This window comes from Mytilus trossulus, chromosome 13 (assembly GCF_036588685.1).
Source record: "Mytilus trossulus isolate FHL-02 chromosome 13, PNRI_Mtr1.1.1.hap1, whole genome shotgun sequence".
NCBI classification, from domain to species: Eukaryota; Metazoa; Mollusca; class Bivalvia; order Mytilida; family Mytilidae; genus Mytilus; species Mytilus trossulus.
Window position 1 is genome coordinate 55,489,927 of NC_086385.1, and position 25,417 is coordinate 55,515,343.

General features: G+C 33.0%; 1 protein-coding gene across 11 annotated transcripts in view; it reads right to left on the reverse strand.

Annotated features, from left to right (window-relative positions):
• LOC134695419 (dystonin-like) overlaps positions 1-24,582 on the reverse strand; it is a 131,023-nt gene extending 106,441 nt beyond the window's left edge. For 8 of the 11 annotated variants that reach the window (XM_063556667.1, XM_063556666.1, XM_063556662.1 and 5 more), the window contains exon 1: positions 5,459-5,591. In XM_063556667.1, the coding sequence (XP_063412737.1) occupies positions 5,459-5,584 (126 nt within the window). In that variant the 5' untranslated portion in view covers positions 5,585-5,591. Of the gene's footprint in view, positions 1-5,458; positions 5,592-17,727; positions 17,789-24,177; positions 24,294-24,362 lie in introns of those variants that run through there. The other 3 variants (XM_063556663.1, XM_063556664.1, XM_063556665.1) reach the window with 3 other exon arrangements.
• Positions 24,583-25,417: the final 835 nt, after the last annotated feature.

Sequence of the window (25,417 nt, forward strand, 5' to 3'; positions counted from 1 at the left end):
GAAAATATAGAAGCAGATCTAAAAAAAACTCTAGAAGAGCTTACTATTATGAACAATAACAACACTAGTACTATTAATGAAATGTGGGATTTATTTAAAAACAACATCACAAAATCAATAGATACAAACATCCCACATAAAATGTTAACATATAAACATCGACTTCCCTGGGTGCACAACAAACTCAGAAAAATGATAAATAAAAAGAATAAATTGTACTCTAAAATGAAAAAGGACAAAAAGCATATAGTAAAATATAAAAAACTAAAACAACAAGTACAACAAGAACAAAGACGTGCCTATTGTACATACATAGAAAAAATGATCCTTGACCTTCCAACAAATGACCCGGACCTTAGTTACAGCAACCAATCAAAACCAAAGAAACTCTTTTCTTATATTAAATCAATCAGAACTGACAATTCTCAGATCTGCAGTGACATCACAACATGTAACTGACCAATCAATGATTAGCATTTTTGTTATGTAAACAATGTTGATAGGTGATGCGGATAAGATTCCTCTAGATTTTCCATAGACTTATTGCAAATTAATTTAATTGATATATATCATAACCAGTTGAATATAGTAATTTTACTCTTTTAATACTGTTAAAGACACTATATACTATCTCCATTTTGATTTTTAACATACTATAACCTCTGGTTAAAAAATAATCGGCAATATAAATAATCAGTTATCCCCTTCAAATAGATGAAAAATCTAGAGGATTCCGGATTTCATCACCTCCTGACAAATGTAAATGCCAGGATGTCCGGATCTGAGAATAGTGGAGTTGCACCCCTAAAAAAAGAGGGCCAATTAACAACTGATACAAAACAAAAAGCTAACATTTTAAATGAGCAGTTTCAATCCGTCTTTACCACCGAAATGGCAAATAATATGCCTGATAAAGGGCCAAGTCCCCACCCAGTCATTCCATCACTCACAATTACCACACCTGGCATACAAAAACTCCTGCATAACATCAATCCGCACAAAGCCACCGGCCCAGATAACATCAGCGGCAGAGACTTCAAAACATAACGGCACCAATCCTCACCATCATTTTCCAGAAATCACTTACAACTGGCTGTATACCATCTGACTGGAAACATGCAAATGTCGCACCAGCATACAAAAAAGGGGAAAAATATAACGCAGTCAACTACAGACCAATCTCTCTCACTTGTATCAGTTGCAAACTTATGGAACATGTCATTACTAAACACCTAATTAACCACCTAGAAAAAAATAACTTATTATACGACCTTCAGCATGGCTTCAGACACTCTAGATCATGTGAAACTCAACTTCTATCCTTCATACAAGAACTAGCTTCAAATTCAGACAATAACATCCAAACAGACCTTGTAATTATGGACTTTGCCAAAGCCTTTGACAAAGTCCCACATCAAAGACTCTTATACAAACTACATTTCTACGGTATACAAAATGAAACACTTAACTGGATCTCTGCCTTCTTATCAAACCGCACACAAACAGTTGTCCTGGATGGAGAGTCATCAGACATTGCTCCAGTTACTTCTGGTGTCCCACAGGGAACAGTTCTGGGTCCAGTTCTATTCCTGGTATATATTAACGACCTACCAGAATATTTGAAATCCAGTAAACTCAGACTGTTCGCAGACGACAGCATCATATACAAAAGCATCAAATCTAAAAAAGATTGTGATAGCCTTCAGGAAGATCTTGATGCTGCTGCAAAGTGGGAAGAAGATTGGCTGATGGCTTTCCATCCAGACAAATGTACAGTTCTCACTGCCTCAAACAAGAAAAATACCATCAAACACGACTACATCCTTCACGGCCACACTTTAGAATCTGTCTCCTCCGCAAAATATCTTGGAGTAACACTACAATCAGATTTAAAATGGACAGAGCATACAAACAACATCATTGGTAATGCTAATAAAAGCCTAGGCTTTCTAAAAAGAAATCTGAAAACATCCATTACAAACATTAAGTCTCAGGCATATCTAGCACTCGTACGTCCTAAACTAGAATATGCTTGTTCGGTTTGGAACCCTCATACTGCTGAACAATGCAATAAACTTGAGATGGTTCAACATCGTGCTGCTAGATATGCCTGTAATCGTTATCACAACACCAGTAGCGTTACAGACATGCTCCATACTTTAAATTGGCCTACCCTACAACAAAGAAGACTTAAAACAAGACTTATAATGTTTTATAAAATTGTACACCATATTGTCGCTGTACCATCAACATTACTCATACCAACAGACAATAGAACCCGACAACTTCATACACAAACTTACAGACATTTACTTACAGTTAAAGATTGTTACAAATATTCATTTTTTCCGTATACTATTACACAATGGAATGTACTACCTCCAAAGGTAGTACTTTCTCCCACTTTAAATATTTTTAGAGAACAGTTAACACCTACTGTTCTCTACAACATAGAACAGTAAACCTAGTAGTTATGTAAATAGTTTTAACCACATGTCATGTTAGTATTTGTTTATTTTTTGGCACTTTATTTTGTAAATATTTATTTATTATTATCCTACGCATGCGCAGCAGTTAGTAATCATCAACTTATGATGGATAACTGGATACCATAAGAAGAAGAAGAATCTTTTCCCACAAAAAGGGGGAGGGGCTGGCCCCCCTGGATACGACTATGAATTACATGTAAGCTTCTAAATTGTCCACCATAACTACAATTTAAATAGTTCTATGATCATTCTGTTTTATAACACTTAGTTTTGACAAGGACTACGACATGAGCATGTGCCACAGTGCAGTAGCCAAGGGATGCTGGAGGTCCACTTTTTGGAGCATGAAGTCTTATGTGTGCTTTCACATAAGTAGTGACATTACTTAAGTGCGAGCTACCCTGGTAGGGCTTAGTGTTTATGTAGTCTCAGCTCCCCAGAATGGCTTCTTGTTTGAGGGCTGTCTTGTAATAAATCGATGTGTTTCCCCCTCAAAAGTACAATTGAAAGTGTCTAAACATGCTAAACGTAGAAACGTACCGGACCGGACCAGTTTAGAACAAATTTACTCACTACAGCAAAAAGTAAAAACACAAAAATACCGAACTCCGAGGAAAATTCAAAAAGGAAAATCAAAAAACAAAAGGCAAAATCAAAAGTCCAAACACATCAAACGAATGGGTAACAACTGTCATATTCCTGACTTGGTACAGGCATTTTCTAATGTAGAAAATGGTGGATTGAACCTGGTTTTATAGCTAGCTAAACCTCTCACTTATATGACAGTCGCATCAAATTCCATTAAATTGTCAACGATGCATGAACAAAACAAACATACTCAAAGAGTAAAAATGTCAAAAATAGGGGTACAACAGTCAATATTGTGTTATCATCTTAATATCTCTACAAAACAACAAATGTAACAAAGAAGCACAAAAAGGCATACATTAATTTAACATTCTCATTTTGCTTTTCTTATACGGCTGAATTTATCTACGTAAAGTCTACCCATAATGATAGAAGGTTTCATTACTGGTTTAAAAATGCGCGTTTGAAATTCGCACAGGTAGACATACAAATAATTTTGTCGTATGACGGCATACATAAATGAAGACTTACGTAAAGTTGATATAACAAAACAGACTTAACAGTAAAAGTAATAATAATAAATAAAATAATGGTGTGGTTCAAAGTATGACGGGATACATAAGAACAGTTTCACGTCAAATACGACTGAATTTATCTATGTAAAGTCTACCCATAAATGATAGAAGGTTTTCATTACTGGTGTAAAATAGCGCGTTTGAAATTCGAACACAGGTAGACATAAAAATAATTTTGTCGTATGTCGGCATACATAAATACAGACTCACGTAAAGTAGATATACCAAAAACCAGACTTAACAGTAAAAGTAATAATAATAAATAAAATAATGGTGTGGTTCAAAGTATGACAGGATACATAAGTACAGTTTCACGTCAAATGTATATCATGAAAAACAGACTAAACAGAAAAAGTAGTGTTATTGAATAAAATAGTTTTGTCATTCATAGTATTCAAGATCCTTCAGTAAAAGTAATATCAATCAATGAAATAATTTTGCCGTTCAAAGTATGTGGTTTTACATAACCACTGAGTCACTTCAAATGATTATCTAAAAAAGACTTATAAAAGAATTCTATAATACGTAATTAAGATGATAACAAACGTCAGTACGCAAAATCTATCCTTCAAGACCATCTTGTATTATTTGTGAAGTTGATACGGAATATTTATCAACAAGTTCTTGGTATCTTCCGATGAACTTTTTTAGAAAAAGGACGAGACGTTCTTTGACAGCAAGTTATATTGACAATTTGTATTCGATACCTTTTTATTGGAAAACTATTCAATTTCAATGACAATAAAACACAAATCCACTATTGATTCTGTCTGAATCATGACTGTTGTTTGTCATACATGCTTTTGAAATCGTTGATGTCCAAAGAAACGTAGAAATTTTGTAAAAAAAAATACTACTATAATAATATTGGGAGGAACATTTGTTTTTGTTAATGGCTCGTAGGGACAAATAAAACATTGGGCCTGGGCTGAGGGAGTAGAATTCCATGTTATTTCAATGTCATTAAACTACGTTTCTGCATTGCTCGTTTATTTCAATTAGAAAAGTTTCACATGGAATTCAAATTGCAACCAAGTTTATTTTTGTAGTACTAAGCCTGATATATTTGTCTTATAAACATAACACATTATTATACATTTTATTCCAAATCTATTTAAATAACGTACTTTTATTTTAGATCGAAAGTAAGTTTTATAATGTTTTAAAATTCTAAATGCAAATTCAAGTAATTTATCACAGAATTAATATTTAATTTCGTAAATTAAAAGTCTGTATCGAAATATGGTATACATTCTGTGCATATCCGTAGCCAGGGGGGTTCGGGGGGTTCCGGCGACCCCCCCCCCCCCCCCCCCTTGAAAACAAATAAGCACTGTTAAAGACAATGTTCTGTTCGAATTGTGACTGTTAAAGTCGAGTTTGTGAGTCCAACGAACCCCCCTTTGGAAATTCCTGGCTACGGGTCTGCTGTGGTCATATAAATCATAAAATGGGAAACCCTCAAATAGACAGGTACAGGTAAAAAGGTTAAATATTTTTATTCACCGTAGGATGTAATTAAAGTAAATCACTCCTATGTTGATTTAATTCATTGGGAAGTCATCCAGACATAAAAAGACAAAATATTGCTGCAATATGTGCATGCAGATGATCTGTCGAATTATTCGGTATGTTTACTTCACACCTGTAATTGGACACATCAAAGGGAACTCCTACCTGAATTAGATATTGTTCTATTTATAGTTACCGGTATTTAAATTTCGTGATATGATTAGAACTTCGACACCTGGATTGGAAAAAGTTGTAAATAGAGAATATTGGGCTATACTTTTACAATCTACGTACCTGGGCCCCTCGTATGAGGTCCAAACATTGGTCTGTGCCACCTAGGTCTTTCCTAGACCCCATTTTCACCTGAAAAATTGAAAGTATAGTCCAGTCATCTTTGAATGTGTCATTTATTAAGGGCATGCGCAGATATATGACTAATCTGCTTCCGTATCAATATTTACCTGTGACAGTAGTCTCGATAACCCAGACGCATATAAATATAGCGTCTGGGGTGATTAACCGGACTGGTCAGATATTTATAGGGGGCGTAACAAATAATTAAATATAGATCATATCTATAAATAGCACTTCCGTTATCCCCATTATATTTAAAAACAATAATGATAAACGGTAAACAGTGTCATCTTTTTAAAATTAGCAAATACAATATATTATAAGTATCCATTTCGTAAAATATGAAGAGTAAGCATGGATTAATATCCAATTGTTCAAAATATTTGAAAAAGTTAAACAGAAGCTCGGTTATTAGACTTTTGACGGTGTGAATTCAAGCTGAGACTACTATAACACATGTGTTATAGTAGTCTCAGATTCAAGCATGGATGCAATTTGGGTACTCCTCATTACAGAATCACGGGTAGTTTGGAGGTTGATTCAAACCCATTTTTTATGACTCAATATGGATTAAAAATCAAACTGGTGTACCTATACAATAAAGAAGGATAGGGCTACAATATAAACACAGTATGGGCATTTTTTTCTTGATCATAAAAAAACGTAGGTGAAAAAACTGTTAAAATAGGTGCAATTTGGGTACCGTCACGTTAACGTTACATGTATAAAAATCATTTGATTTTTAAAACTGACATTTTGTAGTTGACCCTATTTTGCCCAACTTGCAGATGGGCAATTTTAAAAGAACGATAAAAAAACTGGTGGTCTTTTTTCCTGAATTTGTTTGACACATTTTTAAAAAAAATTAAGAATTAAGACAGGATTTTTTGAAAACTTGGTTGATTATATAGGGAAACAATGTAGCATGATTGTAGAGTGCCCTCCTTCTAACAAGGTCTGGATCAGCCACTGTTTGTGTATATTGGGATACCACGATCCGCTGTGCGCTAAGTCGGAGAGCCCAGGGATCCGTATAGGTGGACCGTTGTACATAAAGCCATCCAATATACCCTTATTTTCTGGTGAGTTATAGTTTCTCCGACATGTATCCCGAATGGCCTATAATCTAGGACCTCATCTTTATATTTATTGTCATTTTGTCCGTCATGAACATTACCATTATTTACCACAAGACGATAACCAAGCAACCCAAAATCAATCTATTTGTATATTATAACACACCACGTTTAATATTCTCTTATCTTCATACTATAAAATGCATTTTTTTCTATGTTTTTGTACTATAGCATACACTCTCTATTCTATGAAATATTTGCGGTATATTGATCTATATTGTATCCCCATTAGTCTGTATTCTTTATTTTCCCCCCTTTTTTTCTTAGTTTTGTCTCGTTATTCTTATTTCTGTAAATTCTTGTTATAATTTATGCTTTCCTTTTTATATAATCTTTCATATATCTGACGCACTTACTTTACTCGAAAAGCACACATCAAGTTTATGGAAAGAAAAAAACCTCATACAAATACTAAGATTTCAATGTAGAAAAACCTCCATAACAACGTATTACTGGCATATCAGTGAGATCATACAATGAGGCAACTCAATTTTCATTTAAAAAATTAACTAATCTTAAAATTGCAAACGACAGAATAGTCGGAATGTTTCACAATAATCTATATCGCCTAATCCTTTTGGGAAGAAAACATTTAGGGACCAATCCGTGTCCATGAAAAAATACATAAGTTAACCAGTCATTTATGAATCCCGATACTCTTTGAATTATGCTGAGTTCACAAGTAATACGAATTCGATTCCTATATCCATCATGTATTGATGGGCTGCTTCACAAAAATCAGCCTGTTCATGTGAACCTTTATATAAAATAAGGAGATTGGTATGATTGCTGATGAGGCAAAGTTGAAATGACATGGATGTTTGCAAATATAATCACTGCTCGGACTTCAATATTAAGAAAACTCCATACCATATATAACTGAGAAGGGTCAGACATGTAAATGAGATAAAATGCAAACGTGAAAACTGTTAAATTTCTTATATGATTTTTAATTTGTTTAATTCTCTAACATATCTGACAACAATCTGATTCTTGATTTTTGTTTTATTCACTTAATAAATGTCTGTGTACCTTTTTCGCTTTATGGTTGCTGTCAGAATAATGTTATAAATTGAGTACAGCCTGCTTCAGTAATTAAAAACAAATATTTGAATCTTTTTTTCTTATAAAATTTGAGCTATTTATGATACAATGAAAATTCAAGTATTATGGATTTTTTTTAATTCGTCACATTTTACACATAATAATTTATCTGTGTCCAGAAATCTTCATTGGTTTGTCTACAAAAGAAAGTAAATGTTAAAATCATATTAACTTTTGATCACCAGCATAGCATAAATGAAAAACAAAATGTTTGGGAAAACATCATATATAAATATACATTTTAAAATGTCTTGGTGCAAGCTGAGTCCCGCTACGGCATGCGAGATTATCGAGCTGTGTTGATGACACAACCCATTGATGGCATTGGGTTGTTCCTGTTCTTTTGTCGGGTTGATGTCTCTTTGACACATTCCCTGTTTGTATTCTCTATCAAAATCATGCATGATTTGTTTTTCATTATTGAAGGCCATACAGTTGCCTTTAATTGCTCACATCCACCTCGTTTGAACTTGGGGTCCTTGGTATTCATACCGCATCTTCTTATTTGAATAATGTTGACTTTTTGGTAACTTTATTCTCAATTTTTGTTTTAGTCTACAGTATGACCTCTTAATCATGTTGATGTCTACTTTTGGTAATGTATGTCATTGGGTTTACCGGTTAATTTTTGTTGCCTCATTGACACTTCCTTTCAGTGATGCTGATATATTGTTTTGCATAAAATCGAATTGTCGGTGTTTTTCTCATGCCATGGTTTTATTTCAAGGTTTAGAAAGCCAATAGGTATATATTCACCGACAGCAGTGCATGTATTCCTTCATGATTTTTTAAGTGTGGAAAGAATGCCTTTTAAAAGTGTAAAAAAAAGTATTGTCCAGTTGACCAGTCCAGACTTTGTTTACTAACAGTATATTCAAATTACTTTTTTTAACAACTTGTTCTACTTCTTATATGTTTGTATAAGCTAAATGCATTTGTTTAAAAAAAAATCGAGCATAAATCCTTTTGAAAGTTTGGAGTATGTTCAAATTGGCATCTTCTAGATATACTTTGTTTGGTTTTCTTCTGCTAATGGTTTTGGATTGCGTTCCCTCCTTTAAATGTGTACAAAATTGCGCATCCTTCCTCCCCCTTTTATTTTACACATATCAAAATGCGAACTCCATTATACCATTACAGACAGATACAACAAACTTATCTGGATGAAGTTCATATTTCATAGCACTTTTCAATAAAGTATTTATAAAGTTAAAGATACTACAAATCAACCACAAAATGTATTTATATCATACACACGACTGTTCGAGTGGTCCCAGTCAATACAAAAATTGCCATTTATTATATATAATTATTAACTAACTTGCGTAGCACGGAAATGCATGAAAGAATATAACTACACTCGATGTTTCAGGTTGTATTAAAATTTATGTAACAGTTTGTGTTGTTATGTCATCTTACCAAAGTTTGATGTGCTGTTATTTTCCTTCGCGGTGATGGAAGCCATGCTGTCTGGTGTTTTCCACGACTTGTATGTCGTCACACAAAAATATAAATAGATTTAAACAACAATCGGTACACTCTGGCTTTTCAATAGTATTATCGTAATATATTTTCTTCCGAAGTCAATAACCAACTTCTTGGTTATTCGTCTTGGACATGATCTTTAAATACAAGCAAAAAAATCCGATACTATTCCGAATGTCATAAATTACCATTTTTATATCACTTGTCATCCAGACGCTCTACTTTGAAAAATAAAGCGGCTGGATGATCGAGACTACTGTGACAGGTGAACAAAAAAGAATTAGGTCTTCTCATTTCTGGAATTTCAAAGTTTCTAATTCTGAAAAAATTGTGTCATACGAAAATAGAGGATGACGATTTCATTTCATGGTATATATTTTTAACCTGCATGTAATCAATAATTTGTCTTATACTAGAAAATACATGCATGATATTTTTTACCTGACTCTTTTTCAAATATATTCCTTATTCTCTTATAACATGCATATACAATTAAAATGATATTTTTTTTTCAAAATAAAAATATTTATTAAGAAATTCATTTCTAGTTCCTGGTGATTTTTTGTTATAAAGTAATAACTATGAATTAAACTAACAACATGGTTTATTGTTCAATTTCTTCAATGATTTTCAATTCATAAAATATTCCGTAGCACTGGGTGTTGTATTTTTTTAAAAAAAACATCAAGGATTTGTATGTACATATATATATATATACAAATCCTTAGATTAGTCCATACATTCACTGTATCAGTGCCAATTGTGGCTGCAGGATTTTGAAAGGGTATGGATGCTGATAGACCAACGTTTCGAGTGCCGGATACTGTAAAAAGTCAATGCAGATAAGGAAGTTCCATAAGGGGGGTCCGATCACCCCTCTCCTCCAATAAATCCACCTCACGGGAAGCAAACCAACAACACAATAGAACCACAAAAAAACCACGATATCAATGCCTAAAATCTTGAGGGTATTACACTCACTTAAACGCAACTCATTTCTCTTGCGTATTTTTAAGTAACACTAGTAAAAGGATACCTAAAATATATTATGTCCCAGAGTAAACTCAGCATCCGAACCTCTTCTAAAAAGGTTTTGACCGACCGTGAAAGGGCTGTGTAGCCAGTCAAGGTCGTTACAAGCTTCCATCGTAGACAGATTTCGAAACTCAGTAGTCCATATACAATATTTTTATATCATAAACAAAGTAAAACCAAAAATTAAGTCTTGAGGCACCAATCTCTTTTGAGATTTTAGTATTAATTTATTACAATTTTTCTACTTATAGTATTTTGATAAATTATATATTGACTAAATATATTGTTGTATTGTTGACATATTTCATTTTCTCCTCATTTCAGCATAACTTTTCAATTGAAAATAATACAGCGTCTAATATTACAAAATTATAGATAAGTTATAGGATAGATAAACAATTTAATAATGTAGATAAAGAAATCTGAAATTCATATTTCAGTATTTACTAACACTGAAGGCCATCAGTAAACTTTTGAACTTTCAAAAATTAGCATAAATTTCATTTTCTATTATGATTACGGTCAGTGCAAAGTATTTTAAAACTGAATAACTTTGTCTCATTCAAACAACAATTCACTTTTTAAGAAATTAAAAAAAAAAGAAAAGTGGGATCAGAAGATTAGTTAAGTTGAGCAAATCAAGAGAGTGCATTTTTCAATACGGTTAGTGGCCATTACGCAGCGTGGTATAAACAGTTTATTATCAGTGAATATGAAATGAGAATATAATGCGGTACATCCTAGGACTAATGTTAGTGCAACAGTCCGGTACAGCCGGTACAGCCGGTACAGCCGGCGTTGTGTTCTTACAAGCACATTGTATACGCTTATAAACTATAGCTAGGAAATGATGCCATCCTATTATCTAGACGAATAAAATCATATCATAATCAGAATAGTTGTAGGAAAAAAGTTGCAATTTTTCGATTTGTTAACATTTTTAAGATACATGCAAGGCGTTTAAATTTAAACTTTCCCGAGGAGATTTTCAAAAGAACAAAGATTTAAAAAAAATGGCTGTTAAAACAATACCTTGCTGCCGACACGTAAGGCTTACCTTGAAACACCTTAAATATCTCTCTTTCCTCTTTGGGATTACAAATTTTACACATGTAATGCAGCTCTTAATATTTGTATAAGGTCGATTTAGTTTCCGGTTTATAATTTATTATAGTAAGTGTACACCCGACGTGTTATTCAAATTTGACACCATTACTACCCCTGTTGCGTTTCCTGGGTAGAGGATTGTTTATAACAATTGATTATGAAATATTGCTTAATAATTATAGTTTCTGTATGTGAAAAGTGACCTTAAACATGACAGTTTGATTGTTTTGGATAAAATGATTAAGTTGCAGATTTAATTTCATTCATTGATCTGACTGCATGAAATATTAGTTGAAAAAACTTTACAAATTTATAAGAAAAACGCTATTACACCAAGTTAACAAAACTGTCCACAAAAATATTTTATAAGTCTTGAAAATGTCTATAAAAAATATAAATGTTTATCTGTATTTTCAATTCTGATGTGCAAAAAAATCGCAGATTCTTCCGAAATTTTCAAATCGCATCACATGTAGGAAATTTGTCAGCCATCTGGAGACCGACAAGTAGAGTTTTTGTTTATTTAATTATTTATCTATTCATCTTTTAGTGTTTCTCTACAAATTTGACATGATCAATTATTGGTATATATGTGCCAAAAAAAACACCATAACAAATATTTTTATTTTTGAAATACTTGAAAATTCCAAAGAGCATTAGGAGCAAAGAATAACAATGGGCGTAAGAAGTTTAACTTCAGACCAAATTTCATAACAATCCGATTTAAAATCTCGGTGTGTAAACCAAACGAAGTATGACTAAACACCACAAAGGTGTAATAGTGGGTGGAAAGATCAATTTGATCGAATTTATATTTGCATTTTATAGTGATTCTACAAGACATAAACTTGACGGCAGTTTTTGCTAGGAGCGTACAACACGTACTGTATGTATTTTTTGGTAACCATGCTAATTGTGGTAAAATAACAATTTACAAGTTTGGTCCTTTTAAGGATTGACCTTCCTCGGCACGCTTAAATTCGAAAGCCAATGACTAACAGACAAATGTAGGCGCTGAGAAAAAGGGCGGGTCATTATTAAAATCGAAAAAAATAATGTTTGCATAATCATAAGAAAGTGAAAAATTCAGCTCACTGCGATCGACGAATGAATTAAGGGCGTCTCAAACCAATTAATATATTAATAGCATCCATATGGTATATCATGGTAACAATATCTTACCACACCAAAGTCAAACCATAGATATCATAGCCATTAACCACGTATGAAATAAGGCCATGGTTATAATATATATATGGGTCAAACCAAAGACTCAAAATGCAATATGTTTGCCTGGTCGACAGTGCTTAAACTTTTCAAGTGTAATGAAGATGACAAATCCCTCAGAAAAAAACCCCTCATGTTTGTGGAATCAACTAAGAACACCACTCACAAAGAAAGATTCCAAGGTAATTTTCTTCGATTTCTTCGTATTTCTAAACAAAACACACTGTAACGAAAAGAAGAGATCTGCCGGATCCTTGAGGTCCAAATCCAAAGGACACACATCTTCGACCACCTGGCTTATACCCCCGAACTCGGCGAGCAATCTACATTTTTTTTTCGAGGAACAGCTCTCATACAGTTTGATATTTTAAAATGCCACACAAGAAAATATATCTATTTACAGTAAAAATTAATGTATCATACTTCAATTATTACACATTCTTTGACAAATTTAGATTTATATAAAAGGCATTTTCAAAGTAAATAATCTTTAATTTAACTTGTTTATTAACCGTTTAAATAACGTTAACATACATTATTAACACTTCCTTTGAATTTTAATGTCAGAGTTCACATTAACGGCGATGGCGATATTAATTTTTATTTTCACCTTAGTAAAAGGATTATTGAAATTATCCTTAGTTCGTTTAAATTCTTTAACGAAATATTTGAGAGCCCTTGAGATTTAAAATATCATCGTCTCTGTTTTGACCGAACGTGGATGTGCGTATATACAGTCACCCCGCACCAAAATAGATGCACACTTTTACAAGTCTTGTTTTGCCTAAATTTCGATTCCAAAGCCAACTTGTGGGTTTCTGTCATTTTAATCAATTATATTCTAAAAACTTAATGTGAAGGTACTTTTTTTAAGTCAAGAATTATAGTAATAACAGCATTCGATCAAGACACCTATTATTAATGTATAAGATTTACAAAGGGTGACTAAGTTGGTTTTTGTTCGATTCCTTTACTCAACCGTTTTGCGATTTCAATCATCTAATCTTTTTTATAAAAATAAATACAAACAAATTATTGAATGAAACGATAAGATTTAAGAATAAGTTTTTTTTTAGTAATCATTTACAACTTTCATCACATATATAATTAGTCCTGATTAATTGATTTTTTGAGAGAGTGAATAAAAGCTTAAAACTTTTGATGAAATGCTTATCATGGGGCGGATCCAGCCAATTTAAAAGGGGGAGGGCTCCCAACCAAGGATAAAGGGGGGGGGGGGGGGTCCAACTATATGTCCCCACTCAAATGCATTGATCTACCAAAAAAAGGGGGGTTCCAACCCCCGCACCCCCTGGATCCGCCAATGCTTTATTCACCAACAATGATATTAATAAGTGGCAACCATTCTTACATTTCAATAAAAGGAGATGTGAGTTATACATTAAAGAGACATCAACACAGCAACACAAAATACAAAAGATATACCAGAGAGAGTCTCTTGAAATGCTTTGTCAAACATTTGACGTCCATTTTCACAGAACTTGTTATTTGTTCGTGTTGTTGTTCCTTTGACACTTTCCCCGTTTCCTTTCTCAATTTTATAAAGAATACATACTCGCTCAATGGACTAATACTTCTTCAAATACAACCCTATATATATATAACATATTTTTTTTTATTTTCAAAAATGGTTTTTAATGATTTCATTCAGACGATGTTTCGAAAAACAGACAAAAATCTTTAAGTGATATAGATCTATGAAATGTATCCGATTTCCGTTTATTCTGTGTGTATGCCCAAGGATTTTCAAAACTTGGTCAAACACATTTACAATGTACATATTTGCTCTGACCTAAATTTAAACGTTCGACAGATTGAAAAGCGTTTCCAATGATAGCACAAATATAAATATTGACCCAAAGAACCAAGTTTAACATGTTTGCCTTATACCGTTGGCTTAAAATTCGAATAAATGTCACGGTGTGCTATGATTTCTCAAGCTGAATTCTAAATTCTAAATCAAAACACCAGAAAACGGAAGTCACTATACTAAAAACAAAGCCTTAAACTTTCAAACAGTGAGTCAATGCAAAGAGATAATGAGGGTCTCTAGGGCTGTATTCTTAAATGTTGGTTTGTCTATTTTCTATTCTCTTTGTCATTTATTTTGTTTACCACCTATAGTCTCTATTTCAAGCTCACTGTACTCTAATCTTTACTTATAATAGATATAAGAAGATGTGATATAAGTGCCAAGGAAACAACTCCCTAGCCAAGTCACAACAGAAAGCAACAGCGGGCCCGAAAAAATACTGGTGTAAAATCATTTGAACGGGAAAACCAACTGTCTAACCTATATAAAAGACTAAAAACGAGAAGCACGTATGAACCACATAATTCGTGATTTACTAGAACTTATTGTCTCGCCTTGTTAACTCGTATATATACTGATCCAGACTGCACCTACATATTAACAAATCAGGGACAAGAAGAACAAGCAGCATTAGACGGGTACAAGGTTCGGGTAAACTTTTATGAAACATAACCGGTCTTCTTTGTACATTTGTAAGTACTATGAAATGTATACTGGTATAAAAAGAGTTTCTTGTTTAATTTAAAACACTTTCTTTGATAGATTTTTCTCACGTTGCAAAAAAACAACAAAGCCCAGTATAATAAAATATCGGTAATTACACTTTTCTTGATTTAGATCCAAACATTTATTTCAACAATGGATCATTGTAAGAGTTTTTTTCATAGTGCAAATAGGCCACATTTACAATATAAGCTCGGAACAAGATATTTATTGAGCACGACAATTGATTTAAGTGACATTTTCATCTAAACCGAACTTCTTCTGTGCAGTCAAGTTTATGGTAAAATTGCGAATGGAAATGGGGAATGTGCCAGAGGGACAAAAACCCGACCATAGAGCAGACATCAGCCGAAGACCACCTTAGTGTCTTGTATTTAATTCATAAGTCCAGAATCTAAATGATTATGGGTATTGTATTAATCCGTATATCAAAAATGAAAATAATTGTACACCATTTGTTGGCCATTATAGTCTGTTTAGATAATTTGGGGTTATATTTTCGGAGGTACACCAAGACATTGCTCAGTCAACATGATTGATGAGCCACAAAACTTATGACAGAGAAACCTTCAGCACACATATTTATGTTGTACTTTGGTCCTGCTGATGCTAAATAAAGGCAACAGTAGTATACCGCTGTTCGAAATTCATAAATGGATAGAGGAAAAACAAATCCGAGTTACAAACTAAAACTGAGGGAAACATATCACTGAAATGTAAGAGAACTACGACACAACAGAAAGACAACATTAAAATGTAACACACACATAAACAAACTATAATATAACAAAAGCCATTTCCCTGACTTGGTACAGGGCATTTTAAGAAAAAAAAATGGTGGGTTGAACCTGGTTTTGTGGCATACCAAACCTCCCTCTTTAATGGCAATATTAATTATAACATTAAAATGACAACATTACATGATAGGACTACAACTCAAAAGCAAGTGAGTTTGAGCTACGCAACGTGTGTGCATTTATATTAAAACTAGTTTAGCCGCGTGTGCTGACTCTGGTAAAGTACACCAAATCATTAACAGCTGAGGGATTCTATCAACATGACCATAAGAATTTTGCCGCCAAAGTGTTTAAAAGCAAACAGACTTATTATATTCCAGCATTGTGAGGTTATGGTTAATCTACATTCATATTTATTTTACAATTATTTATAGTTTATCAAAGATACCAACCTAATTTAAATATTAATCTGAACAAATATTATTACTAGAAACAAAAATATTATCAATGTCAAGTATACTAAAAAAGTATTCAATTCTTAAAATTCCGCCAATGTCTTGATATGGAATGGATAAGGTAAAGGGTGATTAGGTGTATACTTAGAAATGTATATATATTTGATGTGTCACTTAAACCGAATAACTCCGTCTCGGGCCCTTTCTGTTAGCGCAAGGCCAATGAAACCATCATTGTTGAGCAACAGAAACATAGCCACTTATTTTCCGGGTTAAAGCGATCTCAGACTATTTGTAGATGTCGTTACAAAGAAATATACATCCGGAAGTTTTTGGTGCCGCTATGGGATTCTTTAGTGATTATGTGTGCCGAATTTGTGCACCATACAGTTCATTTTAAATACAGGTTCGTGCAGCAAATGGTTCTACAAAGATATGAGAAGATGTGGTATGAATGCCAATGAGACATTTCTCCATCCATGTCATAACTTGTAAAAGTAACCAGTTAGTTTTCTCGTTTGAATTATTTTACATTGTCTTATCGGGGCCAAGGCTCCGTGTTGAAGGCCGTACTTTAACCTATAATGGTTTAATTTTTAAATTGTTATTTGGATGGAGAGTTGTCTCATTGGCACTCACACCACATCTTCCTATATCCTTTTATAGCTGACTATGCGGTATGGGCTTTGCTCATTGTTGAAGGCCGTACGGTGACCTATAGTTGTTAATGTCTGTGTCATTTTGGTCTTTTGTGAATAGTTGTCTCATTGGCAATCATACCACATCTTCTTTTTTATACATAGTATGTCAAATTACACTCTTCAATACAGAGCCTTGGCTCATGTCGAACGGCTTTGATACAAAGGCCCCAAACAAAGACAAATGTAAAACCATTCAAACGGGAAAACCAACAGTCTAATCAATTTATATAAATTATGTTTGGTTTTTTTCACGTACATCTTTTATTGGTATAGAAGTGAGGAGATATGGTATGATGACCTATTAAAACATTCCATGAAAGTTTAAATGACATCGATATGAGCAATTTTAGGTCACCGTACAACCTTCAATAATGAGAAAACCTCATACCATACTTGCAGTTATAAAAGGCCTTATTGATAACATTAGAAATTAGAATAGTTCAAACGAGAAAAATAACGTCCCAACTTATAACAATGCAATTTACGAATAACAAATATGACAGGACTTCATGACACAACGACAACCGTTGTACAGTCCCTGAACTGAATTTGTATAATCATGCGCTGAATATCTTATTTGCCCGCATTTGAAATAGAATATAAACATATTCAATTTTACAACAACAACAAAAAAACATACACAAAAAAGAAAAAAAAATACCTACAGAATGTTTAGTATGTCCTCAAACCGTTAAACGTGATATAATTATTAATTCATGTCGCTGGAAGTACAGCAATTATGTCAGCGTTACGACATTAGAAAAATAATGACATTTGTGATTCGCTTCAGGCACATTCTCGCGATGACTATCTTGTCTGGTTTGTATTTACATCATAGAAGTCATTCATTATTTAACAATTACAGGGACATCATATCAAAATAAACAGTTCTGTTGAAGTCTGACAGAAATCACTTTTACAGTAGTAAGAATAGTATATATTTGACCAGAAGAGTAGACCCCTGGATCTTAAACAAAAGTTTTAGTAGTTCTATCCAACCTAAATATAATTACATATTAGGATTGATAGTCTAGGAAAATGTTCTCATAACCCTTCATCTACTGACAGAAATCACTTTTACAGTAATAAAAATAGTATATATTTGACCATAAGAGTAGATACCATGGATCTTAAACAAATGCTTATTATTGACAATATAACTAGTTAAATGTTTTGACCAAACTCTTGGGGGAAAAGGTTAGGTGGCATATCTATATTTTCTGCAGCCAAATAAGAAAATCTACTTTTTGGAGGTAAAAAAAATGGCTTAGTTAATCTTGGTATATTGTTTTATTTGTTTGTGACAGATACTTAAAAGTATAGTTCTGTAGATTTATTGGAAGTAAGGTCACTTTTGTGGGAAAAAAATGTTAAGGTCTTTCTTGCATGAAAATGCTTTCATAAATAGTATATTTTGTAGTCTAGCTTAAGAGCTAAAGAAAAACAAAATTTTAATTAGGTATGTCTGTATAACTGTGTATACAACTATATAAACGTTTAAAAGCAAGTCAGGGTTTAAGAATGACATGTTCCCTGGCCGTAATAAATCCGTTATAATTAAAAATAGCTGTGCTGCACAGAAATAAGGAAACAAAATATCTTAGAATGACAGTCGGTTAATGAAGGCTTAGGCGGATATTTTCCTAGACTCTCAGCCCTAATATGTAATTATATTTAGGTTTGATAGAAAATACTAAATACCAGTAGTTGAGATATGAAATAACTCTTAAAAAGTTTCTTTATCATCAAGTTCATCAAAAACATTTCACGCTACCAGTAAACGGGATAATAAAACTGTGATTGAAGTAAGCAATAAATTATATATTTCCTTGTTAAGGGTAGTGTTAGCAAAGTCTGACGGTTATGGTGATACGTTCTGGATAATAAAACACGTAATGGAAATATAAAAGAAAAAACATTACCAAAGCATAATAACACAAAGTACATTGGAGGTATTGAAAATGTCTTGAACGACCATTTATAAAGGTTATGTTAACCTGATAGAAATAATGATCCCAGACTGGAAAATAAGATCGACATTTGATTCAATAATAAAATCGATTAATGTTTCATGCAAAACAGTTTTTTTTCATAGAATAAAACACTTTCTGATTCTTTTTTTATAGAATAAAACACTGTGTCGTATTTCAAGTCGTAGCAAAGCCAGAAATCGAGTTTTTGGTACTTTGCACCATAAATCGGAAAAGTTTGGATATAATCTAGATTAGAAATAGCAAGATGGTTTTGACAATTGGAATTAGGCGGGTGGAATAAGGAACTGAATGGAGACGCTTATGACGTGTCAAATAGTTTTAATTGCTAAAACCGTTTTTAAACAGTCAAACCAGTCAAATAAAAACGCCTTTAGAATGCTACATGACATCCTCTTTTAGATAATTTTATTGCCCTTTTGTGTGATGCTCCCCCTCCACATAAAAATACAAAATAAAACTAATTAAAGGCTACTAAATCATCCTTGTACTAAAGTCTAATTCGGAGCCATGCAACAAGTTATTTTTTTTTGGTAGACATAGAAGGTCTAACAATTTTTGTTTAACTTCTGGCTGTAATATTAACTTAATGTAATGGTTGCATAAAAGGTGGGGGGGGGGGGGGGGGGGGGTTGAGAGTTTTATTTAACTGCATGTAACTAATGTTTACATAAACTGACAAAGAGTTGGAAATATATAATTGACAACTGTACAAAAGTTGATAGTTCCGACTAAAGACACGAACTTGAATATCAATTAACATTTTGTTAGATTTGAATAGAATGAGATACTTAGATATCTTCTCATTGTTCAGACGTAACTCTATACATATTGTGTATTTAAACCGTAAATAAAAATCCTACAATGTTGTAATATAATTCCAACATACAACACGTATGCATATGGCATACAAATACTAAAATATCAAAATACAGGGTGACGGAACTTAGATTTCAAGTTCATGATAAGTACCACGTCTAAACAATCAACGCAATACTCGCGTTTCGTCTACAAAAAGACTCAAAAGAGACGTTCGAAACAAAAAAGTAAAAATATGGTTAACGGTTAAAAAGAAACAAATTAAATATGAAGTTAAGGGGCATTCCGAAATTCCGATACTTTTTGCCAAATATGCACAGCTAAGGTAAACTATTCGTTGGATGAAACATTATTCAATGTAGATATGTGAAAGTTTTGGAAAGGGGCCTGTTCCATTCTCAATTTCTGCAATATTCCAGTAAAGCAATTGGTAAAATTACTCCAAGAAAAAAGTGTGCAAAACTTTTCTGTTATTACTAGGCCAGTATATTAATTTTGAAAATATTTGAGCCACGAAAATAACATATAGCTGATAGTTTGATGTATCAATAAACCTTATATTGAAATACTGAAAAGAATCTGTATCATTTGAGTCGCTATGACCTACATTTGTAAATTGCTGTATTCCTTTTTCATAATTTATTTTTGTAACATTAATTTAGAAACGAACCGGTTTGGGTCGTATAAGGACGAATGCTGTTTAAGAAGATTTGTTGTATAAATGTCATTCTACGAAAGACGATTAATTATGATTAGTTATGATAAATTATCAATGCTTACATGACTGTGAATAACTCGATAACATGGCTTATAAAGGGCTTTTTATGAATAGTAATAACAAGGACATAAGGACAGATTTCAAAAGATGTAAACACAATGCAAGAGGCGAAAATCTTTTGAACATGCGAGGTTATAGATCTGCGAGTTTCCTATCAGACGGTTTTCGATAAAAATAAAAGAAAATGTCAAAAACATACTGGAGAAATCGCAACCTGTTTAATTGTTGGCTGATCAAGTTTTGGTAGCATGTTTATGTTGTCTATTTACTAACTATCTACTTCAGTAACACTTTGATTTGAATAGACTTGTAATAAAAGAACAGATAGTCATCTAGATGAGTACAATGAACCACAATAGTTATGCAACCAATAGACAGTATGCTCTAGTAGCTCGCAATAAATGGCGAAGACAACAGTGAAAAAGTTGACATATTTTACCACACTGGTGATTGTCAGTGCAGGAAACGTTTATTGATATTCAGTTCCCGTGCATAGTCGCTGTGGTAACATACTAGTATGCCCAACCAGTGGCAGATCAAGAGAGGGTTCCAGGGGTTTCAAACCCACCTTTTTTTTGGACGATCAATGCATTTGAATTTGGACATGTAGTTGGAACCCCCTTTTTGTCCTGGGTTAGGAACCCCCCTTTTTAAAATGACTGGACCCGCCCCTGCCAATTTCATATCCAGTGATTGTAGTAAAGAACAATCAAAGCTTGGAATCGAAGTTTCAATAGTGTCATGAGATTGATTAGCCATTGATATATAAAAATAGAATATCAAAATGAGACCACTTGCCAATAGAGTCCAAAATGACGTAAATGTAAGCAATTATAGGTCGCCTTCACCAATGCGCAAATCCCATACCGTATACAGCCCTGACATGGTAAAATGAGAACAATTCAAATGAAAAAGGCCAACGACCTTGTGAAAGCCAAAACAATAAACGTTACATAAAAAAAAATAGGAAAGATCAGCAATACAAAATGTTCTTGTAAATCTACAATACATTGTGTTATAAATTGTACACAACAACTTCATATCACCTTCAGTTTGTAAATTTTCCAGTTAACACGAAAGCCGGGAGCAACTGTAAATATTTGCTTCATGCTTCAACCACATAATTTAAGTGACAGCATAAAGTCTATTGTGTGAGCGGAGAAAGGAATTTGTTTTATGTACGTGTTCCCTGTAATCTAAAAACGAAGGCGTTACCAGTCAGGTTGTTTTATGTTGACCGGTAGAGACTACTTGACCCTCAAAGCTCATTGTATTCGCGTAACTGTTTGCAATAAATTTGCATTCATGAAGAAAATTGCAAAATATCATTGGCAAGTCACAGAGATCGCACAGCCATTGTTATGTGGCGAAGGTAGCGTCCATTTTCTACCAAATGCTAATTCTATTCTCTTATTCTTAGATCGAAACCAATCATGCCAAAAACACTTCTTTAGTTTTATAGCCCATTATTATCTATTCGGTTAAACCAACCCAAACCCTCAGGGGTTTTTGTTACAATAACTGGAATTAACAGATGCACCGACTATTCGGGTAAAATCATTACGAAGTGAGCCACCATGTGCATGCAGCCTCGAGAATCGATTCAAAGCACAAACACACAGTGTAATATAAAATTATAGCAAGCATTGTATTAAATGTAGATTTCTTCCTTATTGTATTTGTTTATCTGGGTAGTATTTTAAAATGACAACAAAACTCTTCCTTGAGAAACGAATAATCAAATTCTTTGTAGAATTTATCCTGGTGAGATATATGTACTCTTTTCATCCGAAGGAATGTCGGAGACGAACTTAATTCCGTTGGCATGTCCCTCATGCGTATTTCGTTTTAGCTTTATAGAGGTCTTTGTATGTTGTTAATTTATAAATTAATACATTAAGAAATTAAGGTTCCAACTCCCTCAGAAAACGTTGACCTCAAATGTATTTATAGCTTGCTGTTCGGTTTGAGCCAAGTATCCGTGTTGCAGAAAGTTAGAAAGTGTTTTTTAAATCGTTTTACATTTTTTATGTTTGTGCCTTTTATAGCTTACTATATGGGATGAATTTTGATCATTGTTGAAGGTCGTAGTAGTACAGTAAACTATAGTTGATAAATTCCAATTTCTTTGGTACCTGGTTGAGAGTTGTCTCTTTCACAATTAATAAAATATATATATTATTGTACGTACATAACTCGGTATGTCCCGAAGACAAGTCCTCATTAAAGTAAGATGAAAGGAACATATCAGTTTATAAAGCTATGATACTTAGTAGTACAAATGTAAATAAAAACACAGTAAACAGGTAAATAAAATAATCCACTGGAGGAAATCAATAAAATATACGTTTTATGTCATTAATATTTGATCATTTCAGACAAAGTATCGAATATTTATATATCTACTATATATGTGTGTGTGTTAAACATATGGTCTGACAAACCATCTACAGGTGGCCAGGTGAGAGACCTTTAACAATACAACTTTTTGTCAATAAAAAGACAATTTTGCCGCCTCTAGCCTGGAGGACATGACAAAGCTACATAGGGGTGTATTGTTAAATCGTTAGAGGGAGGATAAGACATACATGTAAGGGAACAGAGATGACAAAGAAAAGTTCACATGAAATTACAATGTCACTTTGTGGCACACAATGTCCTGACAATTTGTTCATTAACTTCTTAAAAGACATATAGCATTTAAAGGAACAGAGATGACAAAGAAAAGTTCACATGAAATTACAATGTCACAATGTCCAGACAATTTGTTCATTATAATTAATTTTCATAGAATCATTATACCGGTCTTGGTTCATATAAAATAGAGACATAAACCGTTTTGAAATTATTTGATTTGGAGTATTGGCATGCGCAGCAAAATATATAAAGGACCCTCCATAAGACATACAGTAAGAGTTTATTTTACCGAATATAAAAACGCATTCAATTATAAACAAGACACTTTATTAGGCACTATTCAAAATTCACAATAAACATTAAGGGCTATACAAAGAACCGAGGACCATCAGAAAAATGGACATGACCTGATCCATGTCGCATGCATTTTAAACATTGACGTTACTGTAAAACGAGCAAATTAAAATGAGTATTTAACCTCTGTTTGATGAACCTGCAGAGTTATGTTTCTAAATTCACTTAAGATTCAAATGTGACTATATACTTATATGGTATGTGTATGTAGAAAACTTTGTTTTAAAAAATCACAGATAATTAACGATATGGCAAGTTTAATTGCCAGTTTCAATCGTTTGTTTTTGGGGTTAAATTGGCTTTTTGAAAATAAATCTAAACAGGTGGCTTCTAATGTCGCCGGAACTTTTAGAATAAAACGACCAACCCAAAGTATATTATAATGAATGGGTCCTTTAAATTCAAATACAAGTTTCCAGTGTATTAGAGAATTGGTTATAACAAGCACACTATTCAAATCAAAACAAATAGACGGTTGTATTGACATTTTAAATTTCCTGATTACAAATTTGATTGAAAAATTTAAAAGCGCTTACCTGGAAATTTAAAAGAAAAAATTCTGTCGTTCAAAAAAATTACATATTCAAAATATGACTGTAAATACTTGTAATTGTGTAGACATATCTATATCATTATGCAGAAAATATTACATATTCCACCTGAAGTACACCTATAAACAAAATTACCTATATCGTAAGATCAAAGACAAAATCATTCTTACCTGTTAATGATAGGTATAAGTAGCTTATATATCCATTAAGAAGACTATCGAATTAGTTCTCGGGAGAGCCACTTGAACTCACACTCGAAAAGTGAAATATTTCAATGATAAGTAAAATAAAATAAATCCCAACCGTTGCTTAAAGCGGTTTAACATACATGATGATAAAGGTATGAGGTAAATATTAATAATCTTTACAGGTGACGTTTACATCTCCCGTCACGGTGTGTGATTCCGAGGCATAGTACAGTAACTACTGTAGTGTGTACTCAAGCGGAACCTTGCTTTATGAGTACCGTATGTAGAACAGCTGATCTCATTTTTGTTTCAGTACTGTGGTACTATTGGAAAGGATCACTTCTTTTGTCACTTCAGCTGTTTGAGTGATATCATACTCGAAAATTAAAAAGTGTTTTTTCTTTTCTTATGATAGTACTTTCAAACACGAACAGAGTCTTTTTTATCTTTGTAATTGCTGTATATATTTGAGAATAACTTACATTTTCGCCAGCTAACTTATTTAAATAATAATAGAAAAAGTAAGAAACTAGTTTCTTATATCCTAAAACGATTCAATATTATATAGTTTAGAACTTTATCAATAACATAAACGGTACACATTTTCGGCACCAGATGTGTGTTTTGACAATCAATGTCTCTTCATTGATGTTTGAGGCCAAGAGACTTGAAAATCCAAAGCTTATTAAAAGGACGAAGAGCTATATACCGAAAAAGGACGTGAAAAAAAGTATGAAAAACGCCAATGCAGGTATTAACCTAATGCATTTGAAATCTTTCTCGAAATAAGGAAGATAAAAAGTAAATGAAGCAATAAAAGGAATTTGAACGGAAATTGAAAAAGCTTAGCTCAGGTTAAAATGGTTTCATGGATTATGTGAGGCTTAGTGATGACTTTAAGTATGACATTTATATCATTGACAACGTCGGATTGTTATCATGGGAAATTAGAGATATCGTTAGTATGTTTATTACTTTGCCTTCCTCCTTTCACTTTGTACTGACGGAAATATTTCCTACTATCAATAACAGAACAG